Here is a 22,228-nt window from a genome sequence, read left to right as displayed (position 1 = left end):
ATTGGTTTCAGCAAGGTTATTCCTTTGGAAGATAAGGCTTATGATGCACCCGTAGTCAGCTCTGTACTTAAAGCTGGACTTCTTCCTTCCAATGTTAAGAGGAAATTTGTAGGCACTGAATCATCATCCACTTGCATAAAATACAAAAATACAAAGTGAGGAACAAAGTAATTACTTCTCTTGAAGGGCATGCCCCATAAGTAATAAGGCCTTTGCAGGGTAAACTCTGAACACATCATAAAGCTCCTTTTAAGTTTGAGGAAGTGCATCCCAGGAGGTTTGGGGTGAGAAAGTGTTAGAAACAGCATGCACAAAGATCAGGCACTCATTGAGAGCATATTGTGTTTAGGAAACAGGGCTGAGCTATCACCTGCTGGCTGGAGAATGTGATCTGAGAGAAATGTAAAAGATGATGGGCAGCATCAGGAAATGAAGTCAGGGATGCGATAGGGGGCCAAATCATGATCAAATGTGCACATCATGCTCAGAGGTCCATCTTGTTTGGGATGGCATGTGGAGAAGAAGATGGTCATTCTACTAACCTATTCATATACTCTCCATATAACTACCATCTTCCTCCTCCGCAGAGATTAATAACAAGGAATCATTTGTATGATAGCAAGTCAGAGCCAGCTGTTAGTGCCACCTACAGCCAATAGCAGTAACAACATTACTACCAATAAAAATAAAACATAGATTCATCTGACAATAAGAAATTCCTCCCAATATGCTGTGGTTTCAAGTGACATAATTTAAAAAATATATACTTTTCCCTTAAGTTAAGTTACAGAATAGAACCAACAGGATAATGTGTAATCAAATATCTAAATAACTGACATCAAATACATGACACTATACCCAATGCCATTTTATCTAGAAAATCACAAAGTTCCCTAGATTCAAATTCACTTACCCATATCTAACCCAAATATTCCTAGTCAGTAGATTTCTTTTGGCATTTCTAAATTGTTTTGTATTGCTAATAGGAATATCTTACAGTCAAATAATGAAGGCTTTAAAAGAATTGACAAGGATACATAATAAGTCAAATGACATATTCCAGCCTCTCTTTCATTAAACCCCCTCCCACATACAGAGAGAAAAGTGTAGCCAAATAAAAATTTTATGACAAAAATAGGCATTTTAGAAAGAGCATAATCATACCATCAATCTTAAGTTCATTGGTATTATATCCAGTCTGATAGTTGTATCATTGTTTCTACACTTGCTGGTAAAACAATTTTTGTGTGTTTATAGACTTGTAAACTGTGTGGTTACTTTTTAAATACTTCAGATATTAGCTGTTGTGCTTGTTTTACTAGGTCTTGGTTAAATGTCACTTTTTCCAGAAAGCTTTTCTTGACCTCCCAACCCCAGGAGGGTGACCTTCCTGTGCCTCCCCCTGACCCCCCTCTCTTCCTCTCTCACAGCATCAATACAGTGCTGGTTCCCCACCTACCATCTAGACCCATGATCTGCAAACTGTGGCTTGTGAGCCACATGCAACTCTTTGGCCCCTTGAGTGTGGCTCTTCCACAAAATACCATGGTCTGGGCAAGTCTATTTTGAAGAAGTGGCATTGGAAGGCATTTAAGTTTTAAAAAATTGGCTCTCAAAAGAAATTTCAATCGTTGTACTGTTGATACTTGGCTCTGTTGACAAATGAGTTTGCTGACCACTGATCTAGGCTGTATGCTTTTTAGAGACAGCCACAGGACTCTGTTATTTGCCATTATGTGCCACTGCCTTGCCTGTTAAAAGGCCTCAATGATGATTTGTTAAATGAATAAACAAAGTTTGGGCGGGGAAGATTAAGTCAATACTTTATCTTTCTATTATAGTACTTTTATTCATTATAAATTTCTGCTTTGTCCTTTCAGACTCAGTAACCCCTCCGACAGATCCTGCACTTGGCATTACAGAATCTATCCTTGGTATTACAGAATCTATCTTTGGTATTACAGAATCTACCCTTGGTATTACAGAATCTACCTTTGGCACCCAACCTTCTCCGGCCAACAACAGATCTCCCACAGGTAAGAATATTTTCATACTGTTTTAATTTCCATGTCCTATTTATTAATCCTTTAACGAAGCATACAGATAAAGGAAAAAAATTCAAAACATTTGTGTCATTCATGAGCTTTTCTAATCTATGATATTTCAGATAAACACATAAGTACTATTCTCCAGGTTTCCAAGAGTTAGCACAACTTCCAAAGTCCTTCACTTAAAGTCCTAGAAAAAACAGAGTAAATGAATATTCAGTGAGAAATTAAATTTTTTATTATATTATTAAGTAGGTTAATAAATTGACAGCCCTCCTCCTTCTAAGTGGGATGTTTGTAAGAAATTTGTTGTAAACAGAGATTCTGTGGACTAGAGGTAGGTAAATAAAATTTAAAATTTAAATTTGTCCTGGTTCAAATTAATTTTGACCAAGTTGACTAGTGAGGACTATGAATTCAGCCTCACAGGGACATTATTAATACTGGAGATTAGGACAAAGATGTGATAACTTAATCAATAAAGAAATTAAAAAAATATAATGGAGATCAGGCTGGGTTAGTGTTTCTACAGCAAAGAAATAACACTGACTTTCAGAAGTTGGCAAACAAATTATAAATTTCTATGTCCATGTCCTTGGTATTTAACAAAGAACTATGATGATTTTTTCTAATACAAATATTTATATAGTCTATGGAGTATAAAAGTAAAGTTTTCATTTTTATTTAATTAAAACTATTAATTTTAGCTCAAAATGAGAACTGAAAAGGAATCAAACAAAAGCAGTTAGTAGGGATGAACAATTCTTTTAGCCTGTAGCCTTCAGCAGATAGCCTGCAGCCACTGTCACAGGTTGATATGTTTCAGAAAATAAAGAACGAGGCAGAGTGAGCATCTCCTGCAAATTAGAAAGTTTATATTCACGTGATTTTTTTTTTTTTTTAGTTCTTAAGGTTTTGTCATTTTCCTTTTAAAGTTTCTTTTTCTTTCACTTCTAATTCATTATTCAGAAATAAACAATTATAAATTATGATATGCTTCATTTAATAAATAATAGCATACTCAAAAATAGTACCTTAAGTCTGTACAGTACTCTGTGGATTGTCTATTGCTTCATAACAAATATTTCACCCCAAAATTTAACAACTTATAAAACACTAGAGGCCCGGTGCACGAAATTTGTGCATGGAGGTAAGGGGGGGTCTCCCCCAGTGCAGCCTGCATTTATTCGCAATCCAGGATCCCTCTCACAATTCCAGACCACTGGATCCTAACCGCTATCCTGCCTGCCTGCCTGCTTGATCATCCCTAACCACTTTGCCTGCTTGCCTGCCTGCCTGATCACCCTAACCACTAGTCTGCCTACCTGATCACCCCTAACCACTCACCTGCCCACTTGATTACCCCTAACTGCCTCTGCCTGCCTTCCTGATCACCCCTAACCATGCTCCTGCCTGTCTGATTGCCCCTAACCACTCTACCTTCCTGCCTGATCACCCCTAACTTCTTTCCTATCTGCCTGATTGCCCCTAACCACCTCTGCGTTGGCCCCCACTATGGCGGCTTTGTCCTGAAGGAGAGGAGAATTAGGCTCCACTTGTTGAAGAGATTTTGTCAAACAATTTGTGAACAAATTAAAACCATGATGTTCAGTCACTTAGAAAATGTTTGCACATAAAATACAATGTGGTGTGATCTTTATTATGATAGGCAGACAGAACAAGTGTTATCATTCCCACTTCCCAGATGGGGACACTAAGATGCTAAGAGCATAAGTGGTCACATGACTAGTAAGTGGCCAAGTTAGTATTCATACCAAAGTTTTCTCATGCTAAATCTAGCTCTCACCACGTTAGATATCATGTTTTCTCCAACTTATCTAAACACTTCATGAAAAACAGTAAGCATATTTTTTACATCCTGGCACATGTCTAGCACAAAGAAAGCCAGTAAAAAATACTAGTTGAGCCAAAACCGGTTTGGCTCAGTGGTAGAGCGTCGGTCTGTGGACTGAAGGTCCCAGGTTCGATTCCGGTCAGGGGCATGTACATTGGTTGCGGGCACATCCCCGGCAGAGGGTGTGCAAGAGGCAGCTGGTCGATGTTTCTCTCTCATCGACGTTTCTAGCTCTCTATCTCTCTCCCTTCCTCTCTGTAAAAAAATCAATAAAATATATTTTAAAAAATACTAGTTGAATAGATAAATAAATAAAATAATTAATGAGAATAATGTACCTTTATTATGTAGCTATCATTAATAGACTCTATATTATTTCTAAACATGATAATTTGTCCCTGCCTTCTAAAAATTTGCTGTGTACTTGGAGAGAGAGAAGACATGCATACATGGAAATGATAACTCAAAATCATAGAGTGAAAGGTGCTGCTTCTTATAGAATTAAAATGTACAAGGTGAGGTACAGAGCAGTAAGTCTTAGGCTTTGAGCAAAGAGAGATCCCCATGAGTTTATGGACTCAGATATTCTCTAAAAGAGATGAAATAAGCTGATTTTTGAAATGTGTGTTATATTGATTTCACTCAGTTGAGAACAAACTGAGGAGTTCTTCATTGGCAAAAATGTTTGTGAGAATTTGAGAAAATGTTTGGATCTAAGCTTGTGTCCAAGAGTGGGACTGTATAGCAGAGATGCACAGAAGAATATTGAAAAACACAGAATAAAGAGAGCCTTAAACCTCAGCCTAAAGATTCCAAATAATCTCCCATGGAAATAAGTCAGGGACCTCATTAAACATTTTTAGAAAAGAAATGACATAATTCCTTTATTACATATTGATTGAGCATTTGGTGTGCACCAGATGCTCTTCTAGGTGCTGGAAATACAACAGTGAACAAGAGAGAGAGAAAGAGAAAATAATATGCTCCCATGATACTTACATTCTTCCAATTGAGAGCATAAATGAATATCTTCTAGTTGAGTTTCCTATGGGGTTGGTTAATGCATGCTGTCACATGTTTCCATCAGACCAAGCACTATTCTTATTTCTGTAAAGAAAATCAAAGAAATGGAAAGGACACTACTACCCTTAAGGACTCTACTGTTTACTACAGCTCTAGTATTAGAGAAGAAGGAGAGCACAAATAAATATATTTGTTAGAAAACAGAAAAATGCTACCTGGTCTATTATCACACTATGGTGATATAGTGGGGAAATAGCTGAAGATTTAAAAATCTCCTTAAAATAAGATCCTGCCATGTTGGACTGTTTTATGTATTTATCTAGAGGCCTGGTGCATGAAATTCATGCATTGGGGGGAGGGTCCCTTCAACCCAGCCTGCACCCTCTCCAATCAGGAATTCTCGATCTCCAGGATAGAGCCCAAACTGGCAGTCAGACATCCCTCTCACAATCCTGGACTGCTATCTCCTAACCGCTCATTTGCCTGCCTGCCTAATCACCCCTAACTTCCTCTCCTGCCAGCCTGATCACCCCTAACCATCTCTGCCTGCCAGCCTGATCACTCCTAACTGCCTCCCACGCTGGCCTGGTTGCCCCCAACTGCCCCCCCTGCTGGCCTGGTCGCCCCACACAGCCTATTGTTTGGTTGTTTAGTCATTCCTCACTGACAGCCCTGCTGGCCTGGTCACCTCATGCAGGCTGTTAGGTCATCCTTCCACTTGTTTTGTTTGTGATGGCCCCTGGCGCTCGCTCTCTCTCTCTCTCTCTCTCTCTCTCTCTCTCTCTCTCTCTCTCTCTTTCTCTCTCTCTCTCTCTCTCTCTCTCTCTCTCTCTCTCTATATATATATATATATATATATATATATATATATATATTGCTTTTTTTCTTTTTAAGTTTCAAGTGCACATTTTTATTATACAAAATATGTAGGTGCCCTGACCAGGAATTGAACCAGTGACCTTTTGGTACATGGAGTGATGCTCAACCAACTGAGCCACACCAGCCAGGGCAGGACTGTTGTAGCTCAGTGTTTCTCACCAGCATAATTTTGTCCTCCAACCCCTTGGAGACATTTTTGATCACCAAAATGGGAGGGAGGGAGGGTGTTACTGTCATCTAATATGTAGAAGCCACGGGTGCTGTTAAATAGTGTACATTTTGTAGGATAGGACAACCTCTGGACCCAAACATCAACAGTGCTGAGGCTGAGAAACCCCATTTTAAATTAGGCTCTGGCTTAAGAGTAATTCTTCTGTTTTTTTGTTTGTTTGTTTTGCTTTACAAAATTTCAACCTCTATCAAGATAGTAACAATAGATTATGTTTGGAACAATTCTCAGTCTGATTTTTATGCTCCCCTCCCCCCCCCCCAAAAAAAAAAGACAACACATGTTAAATCGATGGCTGAGTATATCGAAATACAATTTATTTTCTTACAATAATCTCTGAATTTCAAGTGGAATCCCAAATTTTGTCTTAGCAAGCTGTAGGGTAATGAGGACTGGCTGTCCCAAAAGCTGGTAGGATTCACCCTCCTGTGTTCTCTTAAGAAAAGAAGCGAGCGAGATGGAACATGTCCTGGGAATCAACTTCAAAAGGCTATGGATGGTTTCATTTTAGATTCTAAGATGTAATGAACTACATAGTTCAATCATAATTATGAAGCTACGTATCTTGCTGCAAACATCCAATTCATATTTTTCCCCTCAATGAAAGGATATTTTTTAAACAAATGTTGACAAAAAAAAATGAGAAGAATATTCTTTAATGAGAGGAGACTGTGTAACTCATAACAAACTTCAAGAGCTATCCAGTGAAACGCAGTTCAATTCAGCCTGAACTAATTGGTGTTTGCTGAGTCCCGGCTGCATGTTCTGTCCCCGGAAAAGGAAAGGACACTAGGCTGACAAGCTAAAGGGCGAGATAAAACAAGCTGGAATGCAGCAATCAGAGACAGCTGACAAATCCAGGGTGGGACAATACTGGCATAAATTGGGGGTTTCTCCTGCCCTCATGATTGCCCTGCACCTTCTACAGATTATTTATTCAACAACAATGAAACATTGAGTGACTGCATCATGCCAGGCATTGTTGAGGTTCTGGGATATGGTGAAAGACAAGACAGAGAGGGCCCAGTTTCACCGAGCTTATACTCAGTGAGGATCATTGATCAGATGCCTCCTGCATGTCCCACACTGGGGATTGTTCCTGCAATCTGGGCATGTGCCCTGACCAATAATCAAACTCTGACCTCCTGGTTTATATGTCAGCACTAAACCACTGAGCCAGACTGGCTGGACTGCATAACTTTCTTGATGGAAGATGAAAGCAGGACAGAGTGAGATTCACAGTGGTCGACAAACTTGTTAGTCAACAGAGCCAAATAGCAACAGTACAACAATTGAAATTTCTTTTGAGAACCAAATTTTTTAAACTTAAATTTCTAACGCCACTTCAAAATAGACTTGCCCAGGCTGTGGTATTTTATGGAAAAGCCACACTCAAGGGGCTAAAGAGCCACATGTGGCTTTCGAGCAACAGTTTGCCAACCATGGCTCTAGCAGGACCTACTTGCCTAGCCTTCCATTTCACTGCCCACCAGGCCACAGATGCTCCTCTTTTTATGCCTGTGCAGAATCCTTTAACCTGATGATACTGATTTTAATGTTAAGCCCTCTATAAAAATTTAGCTTCTCCCCACAATGTGGCTATTTCTACCCCTGGGCACCTTAAGTAACCAACAGCCAGGTCTCTAGATGAACATACCTGATCCTTGGCAAGTGGGGGATCAGATACTGAGGATAAAGACTGGAAGAAGCACCTGCCCAGGGGATGCAACAAAACTACTAATTTATGGGCAAGCATGGCAGAAAGGGGTGGGGGGTTAAATTGGAAAAGGTGCCATTGGAAGGGGGAAGCAGACCAGATCAGTTGTATGCTGAAATACTGGGTTCTAAAACTAAGAGGGGTTCCCAGAGAGAGTCTGTAAGGCAGTGAGAAGATTGCTGATGTGTAGTGACAGAAACTTCTGACACCTTCCCTGGTCACGTCATGCCTGCCGTGGAGTATCCAGATGCCTCCATTGCTGGCTGACAGCTTCTGCCACTGTCAAAAGTAGCCAGGCACCAAAAAGTAAGAAAAATAAGTGAGTTCTGAGGGTGAGGGGATTGGACTCAGGGAAGCCGCACAGGGAAGTCTGGAAGGAGATATGGCCCCGAATGGAAGAAAGATGAGAGACAGATATTCAGACAGTAGTTTTGGTAAATAAAATAAAGTGAGGGCAAGATGTAAGAAGACAAACACGATGCAGGCTGGCAGTGCTTGTTGGAGTGGGGGTGGCTGGAACTAGATTGCTCAGCTGAGGTGGAACTAGATGAGGATGAGCTTAAATTAATGAACTATGGATGTGGGCTGGGATCTGAACAACACCAAACAGCCACTGTGGCTTTCTGAGTATGTGAATAATGTGAGTAAAACAAAAGCCATGTGTGTGGTAAGCTGTAGCAGCAAGAACAGGGAGCAAGAAGACCAAGCGATATAGATTTTAAACAATTTAAAGGGATGATGATCTGAACTAGAATGGGCATATGTAGAAATGGAGAGTAGTGCCACAAGAGGCTCAGCAGGGTTGTCTGCCTAAATAGGGAGGGGGCGGGGGGGCGGGGAATAAAAGGTCTTTAGAAGACTATCGCACAAAGGCCTTCCAATTCTTTCCTTAGTAATTACTGAAAGTGTCTGCCAACTGACATGGTTGTATTAATAGTACCAAGCAATAATATGAACAGTTTTTATTAACATTTGAGTGATGCTAATGGGTCTGGTATTATTCTAAAGTAGTAAATGTATTTCCTCATTTAATATTCCCAACAACATTAATATAGGTACTACTATTATTCCCATTTTACAGATAAAGATACTGAGACACAGAGGTTAAATTACCCAAAATCATTCCAAAAGTGGAAAAACCAGGATGGAACTCAGATGGTCAGACTTCAGAGACTGATCCTATAGTCTCTGAGAGAACATGATAGATGCTCAATAAATGTATTTAGACACTGAACAAATCCCTTCTAGTGAGAAGCTGGTAGAGTGGCTATGAAAAGGTCAACATGACAGCTGTACCTCTATTAATCTTTCCTTTCTTGGATCAGTGTTTTCTAGGAGTGAGGTTAACTCCCTCCGTTGTAAATAAATCAGAGAAAAAAAACCCTCTTCTTTCCATTATCCCTGCTCTTCCCAACATTATTGTAATTCTTATTGCCCAGAGATATGTGCAGAATTCATACAAAACTTCAATGCGCTCCCTTGAATTCCAAGAAATACTTATTATTATAACCTTGTCATCACATTTCAACCTGGGCACATGTTACAGATTGTTAAAGAATTTCTCTTTTTATTCCCCAGACTTGTCACCATAACTCAAGGATAGCCTTCTGGATGACTGGTTTACTTTCTATATTTGTTTATTTAGTTTTCCCCACTCAGAGTATGATGCCTCTGAGGAAAAGCTATGGACTATTTTTTTTTCAGTTTATTTTGTAATTGTCCATAAATTTATCACATGATGTGTGATGCACTCTGTCCTGCTTTCATCTTCCATCAAGAAAGACATGCAGTCCAGCCAGTGTGGCTCAGTGGTTGAGTGCCAACCTATAAACCAGGAGGTCAGAGTTTGATTATTGGTCAGGGCACATGCCCAGATTGCAGGAACAATCCCCAGTGTGGGACATGCAGGAGGCATCAGATCAATGATTCTCTCTCATCACTGATGTTTCTATCTCTTTCTCCCTCTCCCTTCTTCTCTGAAATCAATAAATATCTATATACTAGAGCCCTGATGCCCAAAATTCGTGCAAGGGGCTTGGCCCTCACAGCTGCAATGGCTTGCCTTGACACAAGGCAATCATGGAAGCTGCTGCTTTGTCCGTAAGGTTGTCTGGAAAGACATTCAGAAGGATGTCTGGTCTAATTAGCATATTATGCTTTTATTATCCTATATATAATAAGCAATTTGACTGCCACACCCTCACACAAGATGGCCACCCCCATGTGGTCACAAGATGGCCACCATAAGATGGCTGGCAGGGGAGAGCAATTAGGGGCAACTAGGCCAGCAGGGGAGGACAATTGGGGTGACCAGGCCTACAGGAAGGGAAGGCAGTTGGGGAGGGGACCTGGCCTGCATGGGAGGGAGGGCAGTTAGGAGAGACCAGGCCTGCAGGGGAGGGCAGTTAGGGGCAACCAGGCCAAGGGCAAGGGCAGTTGGGGGCGACCAGCCCTGCAGGGGAGGGAGGAAGGGTAGTTGGGAGGGACCAGGCCTGAAGGGGAGGAAGGGCAGTTAGGGGTGACCAGGCCAGCAGGGGAGGGTAGTTGGGGCAACTGGGCCGGGCAAGGAGGCAGTTAGGTATCAATTAGGCTGGCAGGAAAGTGGTTATGGATTGATCAGGCTGGAAGGCAGAAGCAATTAGAAGCAAGCAGGCAAGCAGGCAGGCAAATGGTTGGGAGTCAGCAGTCCCAGATTGTGAGAGGGATGTCCAACTGCTGGGTTAGAACCGATCCCACAGTGGGATCAGACCTAACCCAGCAGTTGGACATCCCCCAAAGGGTACCAGATTGGAGAAGGGGCAGGCTGGGCTGAGGAACACCCCCCAAAACACAAATTTCATGCACCAGGCCTCTAGTTATAGATATAAAAAGGCTAGTATACTGTGTCCACTGGTTGCTATGACACATAATGACCACTAGGGGGCAGGTGCTCAACACAGGAGCTGCTGAGCTGCAGTCACTTGGCAGCAATGGTTTTTTGGGTGACACACCCTGTACAACAAAAACTTTGAGAGGAGGGAGCCCAATTCCTCATGGGGTTGTGCAATTCCATATTCGGCTGTGGGTTATGTTGTTGCTAGGGCACTGTCGGCCCCCAATTCTGGTTTACTACACACCTGAATTTGTGTTCCGTACAGAGTGCCCTTTCATATTCCTGGATCCCTCAGGGGATGTCGGAGAGCTGGTTTCAGCCCAATCCCCACGGACCAGGCTGAGGGACCCCACCTGCCAGAGGGACTCCACTTACTCCATATACGCCAGGGTGGGACCTCAGGAGGTTGGCTCTAGGCGTGTCGGGCCCATCTGGCCCAGTTCCACCTTACCAGCCACGTTGTAATTAGTTTCCTTCCAATGTGCACAATTCCATGCACCAGGTCACTAATATATATATGTTTATTTTTTTAAAGTCCTGCAAACCTTTGTTAGACCAATATTCCAGCAACAGACATTGTCATTAGTCATTCAGAAGCACGTTTCTCTAAACATTCTGCCTCCAATGTGTAGACAGGGACTTGTGCAGAGATTAGGATCTCATGCTATACATCTGCTTTATGCTGGCCTGAAGGTCAATATCCACCTCATGCTGATATCAGGGGTTGATGAGACTGACCCAAATGTGTTTAGATGTAGTTGTTAGTCTATACTCTTTTAAGTGCAATTCTCTGGTTAATGGTGGGATAGGTTTTAAAGGCTTTTTGTGCTGCAGGTGAAATCATTGATGTAGATGTTGTAATTGATGGACTAAAATTACACATTTGTTGAGGAGATTGGGTGACTTGCCAATAGATGTTATGTTGATGGAATGGAAAGCAAAGTGAAAATGTTACTATTTGAGAAAGTAAGTTACATTTTCAGGTTCAGTTTTACATAGAAATAATGTGAAATCCTGATAATTGAGTTTGACTAATCAGATCACTCAAGCAATAATGGTCTGAATTTATAAATAATTTTTACCTTTCAGTTAGTTAATGAATAAGATGGTCTGGCTAGGTTAGCAAAAACTAATTTTCCTTTTCCCATCATTCCCTGACCAAATTAGTTCTACTGAATAATTTCTTCCTGGCCTCGAAAAGATATTTCAGGCCAACTCCTTTGCTTTTTATTTTTTTTGGTGATTTTTACATAATAAATGTTGTCTGGTCCCTTTCAGTCACAAGACCAGACCCCTATCAATATTTTAAAAGTCTTGTCAAATATAATGTCAAAACTTGCAAAAGTTAATTCAGTCCAGAACTTCCCTTCTTCCTCCCTTCCCAAGCCTGGGTCTGTCAGCTGTGGAAGCCTGGGACATGAGGGAGTGTACTTTCTGTCAGTGGAGGTGGAGGAGAGATGCAGGAGATGTCTTTGTGATTTCCTGGCTCATTCCTCTCCCTCACTCCTAGCTATTGGCTTGAACCAACTTTGGGGGATCATAAGGTAGAGAAAAAGGGGGAGAGGTAGGTAGGGGAAAAACCTTCTTTGCCATGCTGTCTGTAATCTGATTTAGGTGCCTTCTGGGTGGGGAGAGTAAAAATGGTCATCTTGAACTCATGGGGCACTTTCCATATTTCTCAGAAATCTGTGACTGGCTTGTGGCTGCTGTCCCTTAGATGAAGGTAGTACTTCTCCTCCATTTTCTGCTTCTTCCTTTTCTGCAGCCCTTGAGTTTCTGGAAGCCAACCTAATTTGGGGGCTTCTTTGTTCCTCTTAGGTATTCTTCCAGGGTGAGAATTCTTTGCATGTCCTTCAGTTTTTATCTGGGAAAATAGGTACCTTGGTCTGCTATTTAGGAAAAGAGAGTTAGAAACATTGATGAGAGAGAAACATTGATCATCTGCCTCCTACACACCTCCTACTAGCAATGTACCCGCAACCAATGTACATGCCCTTGACTGGAATCAAACCTGGGGCCTTTCAGTCTGCAGGCTGATGCTCTACCCACTGAGCCAAACTGGTTAGGGCCCTTTTTTTTTAAATCAATAAATATATATATTTATTTAAAGGACACGGTTTTTAACCTTAATTAATGGTGTAAAGCTGAGAGGAGTGAGTGGGATTTAATTTATCTAGGAAACTACATAGTTCTCTAAATGACTTCAGCTCTGCCTTCTATATGATGAGCAAGGTCTCAGAGTAAAGGGAACACTCTTTCAATAATCTGTGCAACCTGGTTCAGATCCTCAGGACAAGACCCAAACAAAATTCAGCTGGAGACCAACGAGACAGAAATGATCTTTGGCTTTCTCAAGATAGTGACGAAGCATCATTGACCCTTTTGTTTCTAACAGCTTATTGGCAATATTCAGCCCTCAGAAAACTCCACAGGCCTGCTTGTGAGAGGAAACATAGAGCAGCAATGATACCTAAGCCAGGCAAGAGATACAATAACATGAAGATCAAGGGAGCATGCACATATTCCTCCTCCCACATGGTCCACAAACAACATGTTGCATGGAGCTGAATAAGTTCTTTTACAGCAAACCCACTGTCTGCAAGGATTTTTGTCACATTATTTTCTGACCTCAAGAAAAGATCATTTAATCAGTCATTTTAATACAAATGAAAATCCCAGTCAAGTTATCATACTTCATCAGGGTTGCAATGATTCTGCCAGAATCAAATCATAGGGAACTATTCAGTACCACCCAGTGTGGGCAATCAAACTTCCTAGGGAAAATGTCTGTTGCTTTTAAGTAAGAGGTATTTTAAAAGGTGGCTGGCAATTGCAAGAAGAAGAAGAAGAAGAAGAAGAAGAAGAAGAAGAAGAAGAAGAAGAAGAAGAAGAAGAAGAAGAAGAAGAAGAAGAAGAAGAAGAAGAAGAAGGAGGAGGAGAAGAAGAAGAAGAAGGGCTTACAAATAAAAGCAATGTTCTCTGATCATTTTCTAGTTTTTTTTTTTCTTTGTCTTTATTATCACCACTAGAAGCCTGATGCATGAGATTTGTGTACTTGGAGTGGGGGGGGGGGGGGGGGGGGGGGGGGGGGAGGGTGTTCCTCAGTCCGGCCTATGCCCTTTCGCAGTCTGGGAGCCCTCAGGGATGTCTTACTGATGGCTTAGACCCACTCCCTGGGGAGCGGGACTAAGCCTGCAGTCAGACATCCTTAGTGCTTCTGCAGAGGCAGGAGAAGCTCCTGCCACCACCACTGCACTCGCCAGCTGTGAGCCTAGCTTCTGGGCTTCTGACTGAGCAGTGTTCCCCCTGTGGGAGCGCACTGACCACCAGGGGACAGCTCCGCGTTGAGCATATGTCCCCTGGTGGTCAGTGCACGTCATAATGTCTGGTTATTCCACAGGCCAGTTGATTTGCATATTACCTTTTTATTATATAGGATTGGTACTGCATCACCCCTGTTAAAACAATTCCTTTTTGTTTTCACTTACTAAGTCAGTGAATTCTATGAAGGTCAGTTCTCAGGGTAAGAGAGGGAGGAGGAGAGGAAGGGAAATGAATGAATGAATTAATGATGCTGGCCCATGGGGGTGGAGGTAAGAGACTATAGACTCTCACTGAAAGCTTCACATAAGGAATGGGGTCCCAGAGTAAAGATCATTTTCATTATCCTTCTGAAAATTGTTCAAAACATGAATAATATTCTTTGTTCTCTCCCCTTTCCTTTCCCTTTTTCATCCTGTCTTCCTCTATGAATTAGGAGGAGCACATCATATCTCAATAATTCACAGTATCTAATGATTATTTATGTCTAGTCATTGCTTTTGTCTATGCATTTTCTTTTACTTCCCCTTGCTCCCATAATGACATGAGATAACTTAAAAAGTACACAACAATACAAAATTTTAAAAACAGGTAGCTGAAGAAATTGCTACAGAGGGACAACGATAACGCCATCTCAGTGACAGAAATAAAATTTAAATTGAATTTGTGATCCATAGGTTCATAAAATTATAACCAAGGAGAAGCATAGCTGCTCTTGATACAGCCTCTGCTGGGCCCTCCTCTTTGATGAGTGGGGGAGGCAGTGAGCTAGAAGTTACAATTACTGCACTAGAATCTGAACTACTGGTGTCTCAGTGATTTGAAAGAGGAGATGTAGGTAGCTGCCAGTAGAAATTACTTCCTCATCACACAGTTAATGCCCCTGAAAGCTGCCCCTCTCTTCACCCCTGCCAATTACCCATTTATGATGCAGTCTTTTGGGATGTAGTTCTTGACTTGGGTCAGCCTGGGGAAGGAGAGATTAGTTACCTTGAATGGACCTCCTAGAAAGAACAAGGGAAATGGGCAATTGTAAAACTCATCAGGAAATTCAAGTCTTCTCTTGGTAGGACATGCTTGTATTTTCAACACCTGAACTAAACTGTGGATGGCCTAGTTTATAGCTTCTAATATTACATTTCAACACTTAACCTCATGTGAGGCACTTTTCTAAAAACTTGATAGGAATGACTCTCAACCTTTGTGATCACACTCCTGGAAAAGTATCCTATCTATTGTAATAAAAGAGTAATATGCAAATTGACCATCACACCAAGACACAAAATGGCCACCTCCATGTAGTCAAAGATAGCTGCCATAAGATGGCCTCCACAAATGGCCTGCAGGGGAAGGCAGTTGTGGGAAGTTAGGGGTGACAAGGCCAGCAGAGAAGGGCAGTTGGGGGGCGGGAAGAAGGGGAGACAAGGCCTGAAAGGGAGGACAGTTGGAAGCCAGCAGTCCTGGATTGTGAGAGGAATGTCAGACCACCACACTGGGATTGGGCCTACATGGTGGTTGGACATCCCTCAAGGAGTCCCAGATTGGAGAGGGTTCAAGCTGGGCTGAACACTTCCCTCAATGCATGAATTTTGTGAACCAAGCTTCTAGTTATCTTACAAGTGAGGAATTGGAGGAGGAGAGAAAAAAAATCAATAGACTTTCCCAAGATCATACATCTAACTTAAAACTAATCCAGGACTCAATCCAGGAAGTCTTGCTGTGGAATGCAAGCTTTTAATAGATAATTTACAATGCCTTTGCAAGCTTTCAAGTGCTTTGCAAATCTGTCCCCTAGACTCTGTATTCAGGTTGATGGGTCTGATGCAGTGGCTTTCTAACAGTTGAGAGCTATGTGGAAACTGTCTTCTTGGCAGTGTTTGACATCAGTGACCCAGCAATTGGCACACAGTGTTCACTAACAAATATTTGCTAAATTGTACTGACTTGCTCTGCTTCTGGAGACCTCAGTCACCTTGGCTTCTTTCTCACGCTATACTCTCTTCCTGCCTCTCTGGACTCTCCTTTTCAATCTTTTTTGCTTCTGCCTGTCCATTATATGAAAGGAGTCTTCATTATTCCCTATTAGACCCATTTTCTTCCAGGATCCTCCCTCCCTGGTACTCACAGCTATTTCAATTATTGATTATATGCTGGTGTCTCACAAATACCTATTTGCATCCCAGTTTCACAGTTAAGATTCAAACTCACATGGTCAGACTTCTGCTGGAATTTAATATGTATTCAAAATAAATCTGTCCAAATTTTAATTTGTTTTCATGTCACTGGCCACTTCAAAACTGCTTCTTCTTTAATTTCTCAGTTAATATTAGCATGAACCAAAAAGCTGCCCAAGACAGGAATCTTGGACTTATTTTGCCTTCTCTCTCTTCTTTACTTCCTATATCCAATCATTCACATGCTCTGTTGAGCCTTCACTGTATAGGTAAGTTCAGGCTACCGACTGACTTACCCTTGCAGGTGTCTTCAAACTACGGCCCGCGGGCCACATGCGGCCTGCAGAGGAGTCTGATCCGGCCCGCCAGGTTTTTTGGGCAGTGAGCGCAGCTGAGGTGTTACAGTAGGAATTAGTAGTTCATATAGTCCGGCCCTCCAGCTCTCTGAGGGACCGTGATCTGGCCCCCACTTTAAAAAGTTTGAGGACGCCTGGGTTAGAGCATCTTGTAAGTTCTAGCTGAAAGTCAATTCTTCCATGGGCCTTTGGAATACAGATTCTTCTTAAAGTTCCATCATTACCTCTTTTTTAAAATTATTATTATTATTATTTATTTACAGGAGAGAGAGAGAGAGAGAGAGAGAGAGAGAGAGAGAGAGAGAGAGAGAGAGTAAAATCACATTGATGTGAGAGAGAAATATTAATTGATTGCCTCTTGCACTCATCCTGAGCAGGGATCAAAACCCAAATCCTAGGTATATGCCCCAACAGGGAATTAAACTGGACAACCCTCAACCAACTAAGCCACACCTGCCAGGGCTCCATCTGCATCTCCTAACTGTGTACAAAGTGCCTTCAACATATTCAACTGGCTTCAGTCCTCTCCTATCTTTTCTATTCACACTGCATGAAATATTCTTCTCCTTACTTCTCCTCTTTCTTCCCCTAACTCCCAGATTGTCTTAACTAATTTCTGTCATCCTGCAGGCTAGTGACTATGTAACTACTTTTAGAACTTCTTCCTGAGTTTCCACTTCTGTTATGTTTCCCTCTTTGGAATCCCATGGTATACCACATTTTCTCTATGGCAAATAGCGCTATCACCTTGAACTGTAATAGGATTTTACTGTTTGCAAGAATTTGCAGTAACAACAAATTCCAAACTTTTCTTTTGTTCATTTATGCTTGATATAGTACTAGAGGCTTGGTGCACAAAATTTGTGCATGGGGGTGGGGGTGGTGTTCCTCAACCCGGCCTGAACCCTCTCTAATCTGGAACCCCTCGAGGGATGTCTGACTGCCCGTTTAGATATGATCCCAGTAGGATCGGGCCTAAATGGGCAGTCAGACATCCCTCTCATAATCCAGGACTTCTGGCTCCCAACTACTCACCTGCCTGCCTTCCTGATTGCCCCTAACTGTTCTGCCTGCCAACCTGATTGATGCCTAACTGCTTTCCTGCTGGCCTAATTTTCCCCAACTGCCCTTCCTTGCCAGCCAGGTCACCCCTATCTGCCCTCTCCTGCTGGCCTGGTCCCCCCAAATATCCTCCCTTTAGGCCTAGTTGGCCCTAACTGCCCTCCACTGCAGGCCTGATTGTCCCTAACTATCCTCCCCTGCAGGCCTGCTCACCCACAACTGCCCTCCCCTGCCAGCCATCTTGTGGTGGCCATCTTGTGTCTACATGGGGCAGCCATCTTATGTGTTGGAGTGATGGTCAATTTGCATATTACCTCTTTATTATATAGGATAAGTCCTTTTATCATTAAGAGCCAATGAAAGGCTAAGCCAGTGGCTGGGTGCTCTGTCCCATAGTCATTCAAGAACTAAAGCTGCCAGCAGCTCTGTCACCTTTAAGTTATGCCTTCTATAATAAGTCTCCCTTCACTGTAAGAGCTGAATAGTACATGAGGAAAGCTCATGGAGGATCATGCATAGGAGGCTTTATTGGTCAGGCCTTAAAATAGTAATCATCACTCACAATCCATTGGCTCAGACTCAATACAAGACCACACTTAAACACACAGGAGAGTAGGAATTCTACTCACTATATCTGAGCCAAAAAGAAGAGGACTGGCTTTGGTGATCAGCCAGTGGTCTCCCACACTGACCTTTATTCTCACTAAACTGTGTTCCATGAGGGCAGAGGCAAGTTTCTCTTTATTTTATCCCCTATTCTATGCACTCAAATAAGTAATTGTTGCAGAAATAAAGTTATTTATATCTGGTCTTTAAAACATTTTTTCTGCCTATTCTCAGGCTGGCTTCCTATTTTAGTTGCTCATACAGCATGATATGAGGCAGTTTCTAACACACCTAGGGTGTAGTATATCTTTGATGTTCATTGGTGGGCTACACTGCAAAAACGATTGTGGTTGATCATGTCTATAGCTGAACTCCTTATAGATGCATAAACCCCAATGCCAATTTATTTATTTATCCTACATATATTTTTCAGAGATTTGATTACTCATGCTTTCTATCTGAGGCATACTCTTTCTCAGAACTGAGGTACTTGGGAAACAGTGGTGCCACTCACTGTCATTTAAAGCTAGAGTGGTCATGAGCATGCTGACTATCAGAATGTACCAGTAAGGATCTTTTTTGAGAATAGTGACAACATTATACAATATTCTTGGTATTAAACCTGGGATAAATTTATTTTTAATTACCATAAAAGGAATAGTTGTGTTTTTCTTAAAAATTGACTGTTTCTGACCTTATAATGTCCATTGATGGCATGACATATACTTTATTTCTTAGCATTGTTACTAGAAAGTTCTGACCAAATGGGGGGCACACAGCTACCAAAAATACATGACATCAATAAGTGCATTTTTATACTATCTCCACTCAAATTTCAATGGGACTCAACAAACCTTTCCTAACTATATTTTCCTTACTCTTATTTTTCCTTTTCACTTCTGGTATCTTCTTGCATTGCATATCTATGTAAGCCACCTAAATAATGTTTTAGAATAGAGGAAAATACACATAAATAAAATATACTGAAAATTTGTCTTTCCAAGAAACATAAAATGTTTTCAATGAGTGTGGCTAGGCATTTTTCTTCTTTAATCTAATTTGCTTCATCTGAAGAGATATATTCAAATGAATATGAACTAGTCTTTCATTTTAGGGGGAGAAAAGGGAGAAGGAGAATGGGAAATGATGGATTATAAGAAGATAGAAATTAGTGTAAATGCAAAACCCTGTTTTCTATGTTAAAACATTATACACAGTTGTGAAGATTCACTGTAAGTTCCATGAGGGTGAGAGCCTTGTCTTTATTGTTATTTCCATATAGAATAGAGTCTGGCAGACAGTTGATATTAAATATATTTTGGGAGTATGAATGTAATGCACTTGGCATTAGTTAGGAGACTGGTATCAAATAAATGATGTTGAATATTCGGTATGTAACCATAGGCATGTACCTTTTGGACTCAATTTTATTATTTATAAAATGAAGTAAATACTCTGTATTCACTAAGGTTCTTACCAGCTGTAATATCACATGTTCTGCATGCCACTCTTGTTTACCATAGTGGCAGAGTTAAACATGTGAATACAAATATCTATGACAATTTGGGAAATTTGTTTTTTAAATAGGATATCTAGCTACATCTTCAATGGCTCCTGTAGATGTGAGCACACTGACTCCAAACAACACGCCTCAAAGTGAGTATAGCAAGCCTTTCCAAAAATGTTTCAAAAGAGACAACAGGCTCACAAGTGTTACTACAGACATGATAATGTGGAGGTTTGGGTAAAAGGCTATATTTCCTCATTTGATGTTGATATTTTTGGTTTGAGTTGCTTGTTGTAATTTGTAATTTGGTAACTATATATTGATATGACAATCACTATTTAAAAAAAAAAAAGATTAATGATTGTTATTTTACTACTAGAAGCCCAGTGCACAAAATTTGTGCATGGAGGTGGAGGGGAGTCCCTCAGCTTGGCTTTCACCTTCTCTTAATCTGGGACCACTGGATCCTAACTGCTTGCCAGCCTGCCTGCCTCATTGCCCCTAACCACTCATCTACCTGCCTGATAGTCCCTAAGTACTCTACCTGCCTGCCTGATCATCCCTAACCACTTACCTGCCTGCCTGATTGCCCCTAACCACTTGCCTGCCTGTCTGCTTGATTGCCCCAACCCCCTCTGCTGCCTGATTGCCCTTAACTGTTCGCCTGCCTGCCTGACCACCCCTACCCACTCACCTGCATGCCTGACCACCCCTACCCACTCACCTGCCTGCCTGATCACCCCTAACCCCTTTTGCCTATCTGCCTGACAGTCCCTAACTGCTCACCTTCCTGCCTGATCGCCCCTAACCACCTCTGCCTTGGCCCCCACCACCAGGTTTTATCAGGAAGAACGTCGTCCAGAATGATATCCAGAAGGTTGTTTGGCTGTCTGGTCTAATTAGCATATTATGTTTTTATTATTATAGCTACCTTTTATTTATCATGTGATTTTAAGATAATATTTAAGTAGTCTTGACAGCACTCCTAGTGATCTGAATTGGTTACAAGAACAGAAAAAGGAAGTAAATCATGATTAGCTGGCATTAAACACAAGCTGCAGAACTTTCCCTCAATATGCCAGCTAGTGTTACTTCATAGCGAGGCACATTTCAATTTTCAGATTTCCCCAAAGTCACATAAATTAAAAATTCAGCACTCACAGCAAAGTTAAATTACATCTTTATAAAAAGCTTGGATTCTGGAAATTTTGTCTTACAGCAAGCAATTCCAGTGTGACTACCCAAGGCTTCAACTACTCCTGGACCTCCAGTGGGAAAGATATCAAAAACTGTAAGTATAACCATGAGTCTTTTTTTAGTCCTCTCTGCCCCGAATTCATTCATCTAACATACATATTGAGTAACTCCTATATGTTTTTTCATAATATTAACAAATATTTCTAAGGTATCCACCACATTTGAAACATTAATGTTGGAGCTGGGCAGACATCTGTGAACAGACAGATCTAAATTCCAAATCCTGGTTGAAGAAAGACAGACAAATGATGAGTGAGATAGAAAACATAAAGCAGAAAAGGAAGTCAGTGAGAATATAGGGTCAGAGTGGGTTCCCATTCTAAATAAAGCTTTCCAATGCCTTAAATTTAAGGTGACATCTGAGTAAGGATATAAGTAATGGAGGTAGAAGTGCAAGCTTTTAGTGTATCTATGGAAGAAGCATCCTAGCAGAATGCATACTATCTCTAATAAAAATGAAAGAGGGAGCCCAGATGAGGCACAGAAATGATCTTTTACCTTTGATCTGGCCAGCTAGCAGCTGCAGTGTCTGCAGCCACTGTGTAGCAGGAATTGACAAAGACCAGTATTGTGACAGCACAGCAAGGGATGTGTGGCAGAAGTGAAACCTTGGATGCCAGGTTTGTGACTTTATCTGCTAGGCTCTTTGCCACGAACAGTAGATGGCCATGTTCCCTTTGGCATGCATTAAGTTGTACCTTTAAAACTTCTCAAAATATTTTCTACCCACTGACTCAGTCATCTTCCTGCATGGAACTTATCCTTAGGAAATAAATAAAAGAGAAACATATAATATTGCTTTCTATAGAATTATTTATTGCTTTCTTTCATCTCTCTTTGTTGGGAGCCATTAGAGTTGAGACAAGCAACTCATCTCTTATGGACATTAGGTTCACAAACTTGAGTTAATCATAATTTTTAATTCATGAGGCACTTTCAACATCAGTCTGTGTATAACCCTCTATAATTTAATGTGTCATATTAATTTAAATAAATATGTTAATAATATAAGTTGATTCTTGAACAGCATGGGTTAGAATTGCACAGATGTACTTATATGTGGATTTTTTTTCACTAAATATATAAAATAGTGTAAATGTATTTATTCTCTTCCTCTTGATCTTTGTAATAGCATGTTCTTTTCTCTAGCTTACTTTATGTTAAGAGTACAATATTTCACAATGTGTATTAATCAACTATGTTATTAATACATAAGTAAGGTTTCTGGTCAACAGTGAGCTATTAGCAATTGTCTTGGAGGAATTAAAATTATATGCGAATTTTCAACTACAAAGGAGTCAGGATCCCTAACCCCAGTGTTG

At 41.1% G+C, this 22,228-nt stretch overlaps 1 protein-coding gene across 2 annotated transcripts in view; it reads left to right on the top strand.

Annotated features, from left to right (window-relative positions):
- CD96 (CD96 molecule) overlaps positions 1-22,228 on the top strand; it is an 85,542-nt gene that overhangs the window by 46,772 nt on the left and 16,542 nt on the right. For both annotated transcript variants that reach the window (XM_036446895.2, XM_036446894.2), the window contains exons 8-11: positions 1,881-1,909; positions 1,973-2,036; positions 19,730-19,798; positions 20,869-20,940. In XM_036446895.2, the coding sequence (XP_036302788.1) occupies positions 1,881-1,909; positions 1,973-2,036; positions 19,730-19,798; positions 20,869-20,940 (234 nt within the window). The remainder of the gene's footprint in view (positions 1-1,880; positions 1,910-1,972; positions 2,037-19,729; positions 19,799-20,868; positions 20,941-22,228) is intronic.

This window comes from Pipistrellus kuhlii, unplaced genomic scaffold (genome assembly GCF_014108245.1).
Source record: "Pipistrellus kuhlii isolate mPipKuh1 unplaced genomic scaffold, mPipKuh1.p scaffold_m20_p_2, whole genome shotgun sequence".
NCBI classification, from domain to species: Eukaryota; Metazoa; Chordata; class Mammalia; order Chiroptera; family Vespertilionidae; genus Pipistrellus; species Pipistrellus kuhlii.
Note: the sequence above shows the minus strand (reverse complement) of the source record. Positions and strands in the feature narration are given on the sequence as shown.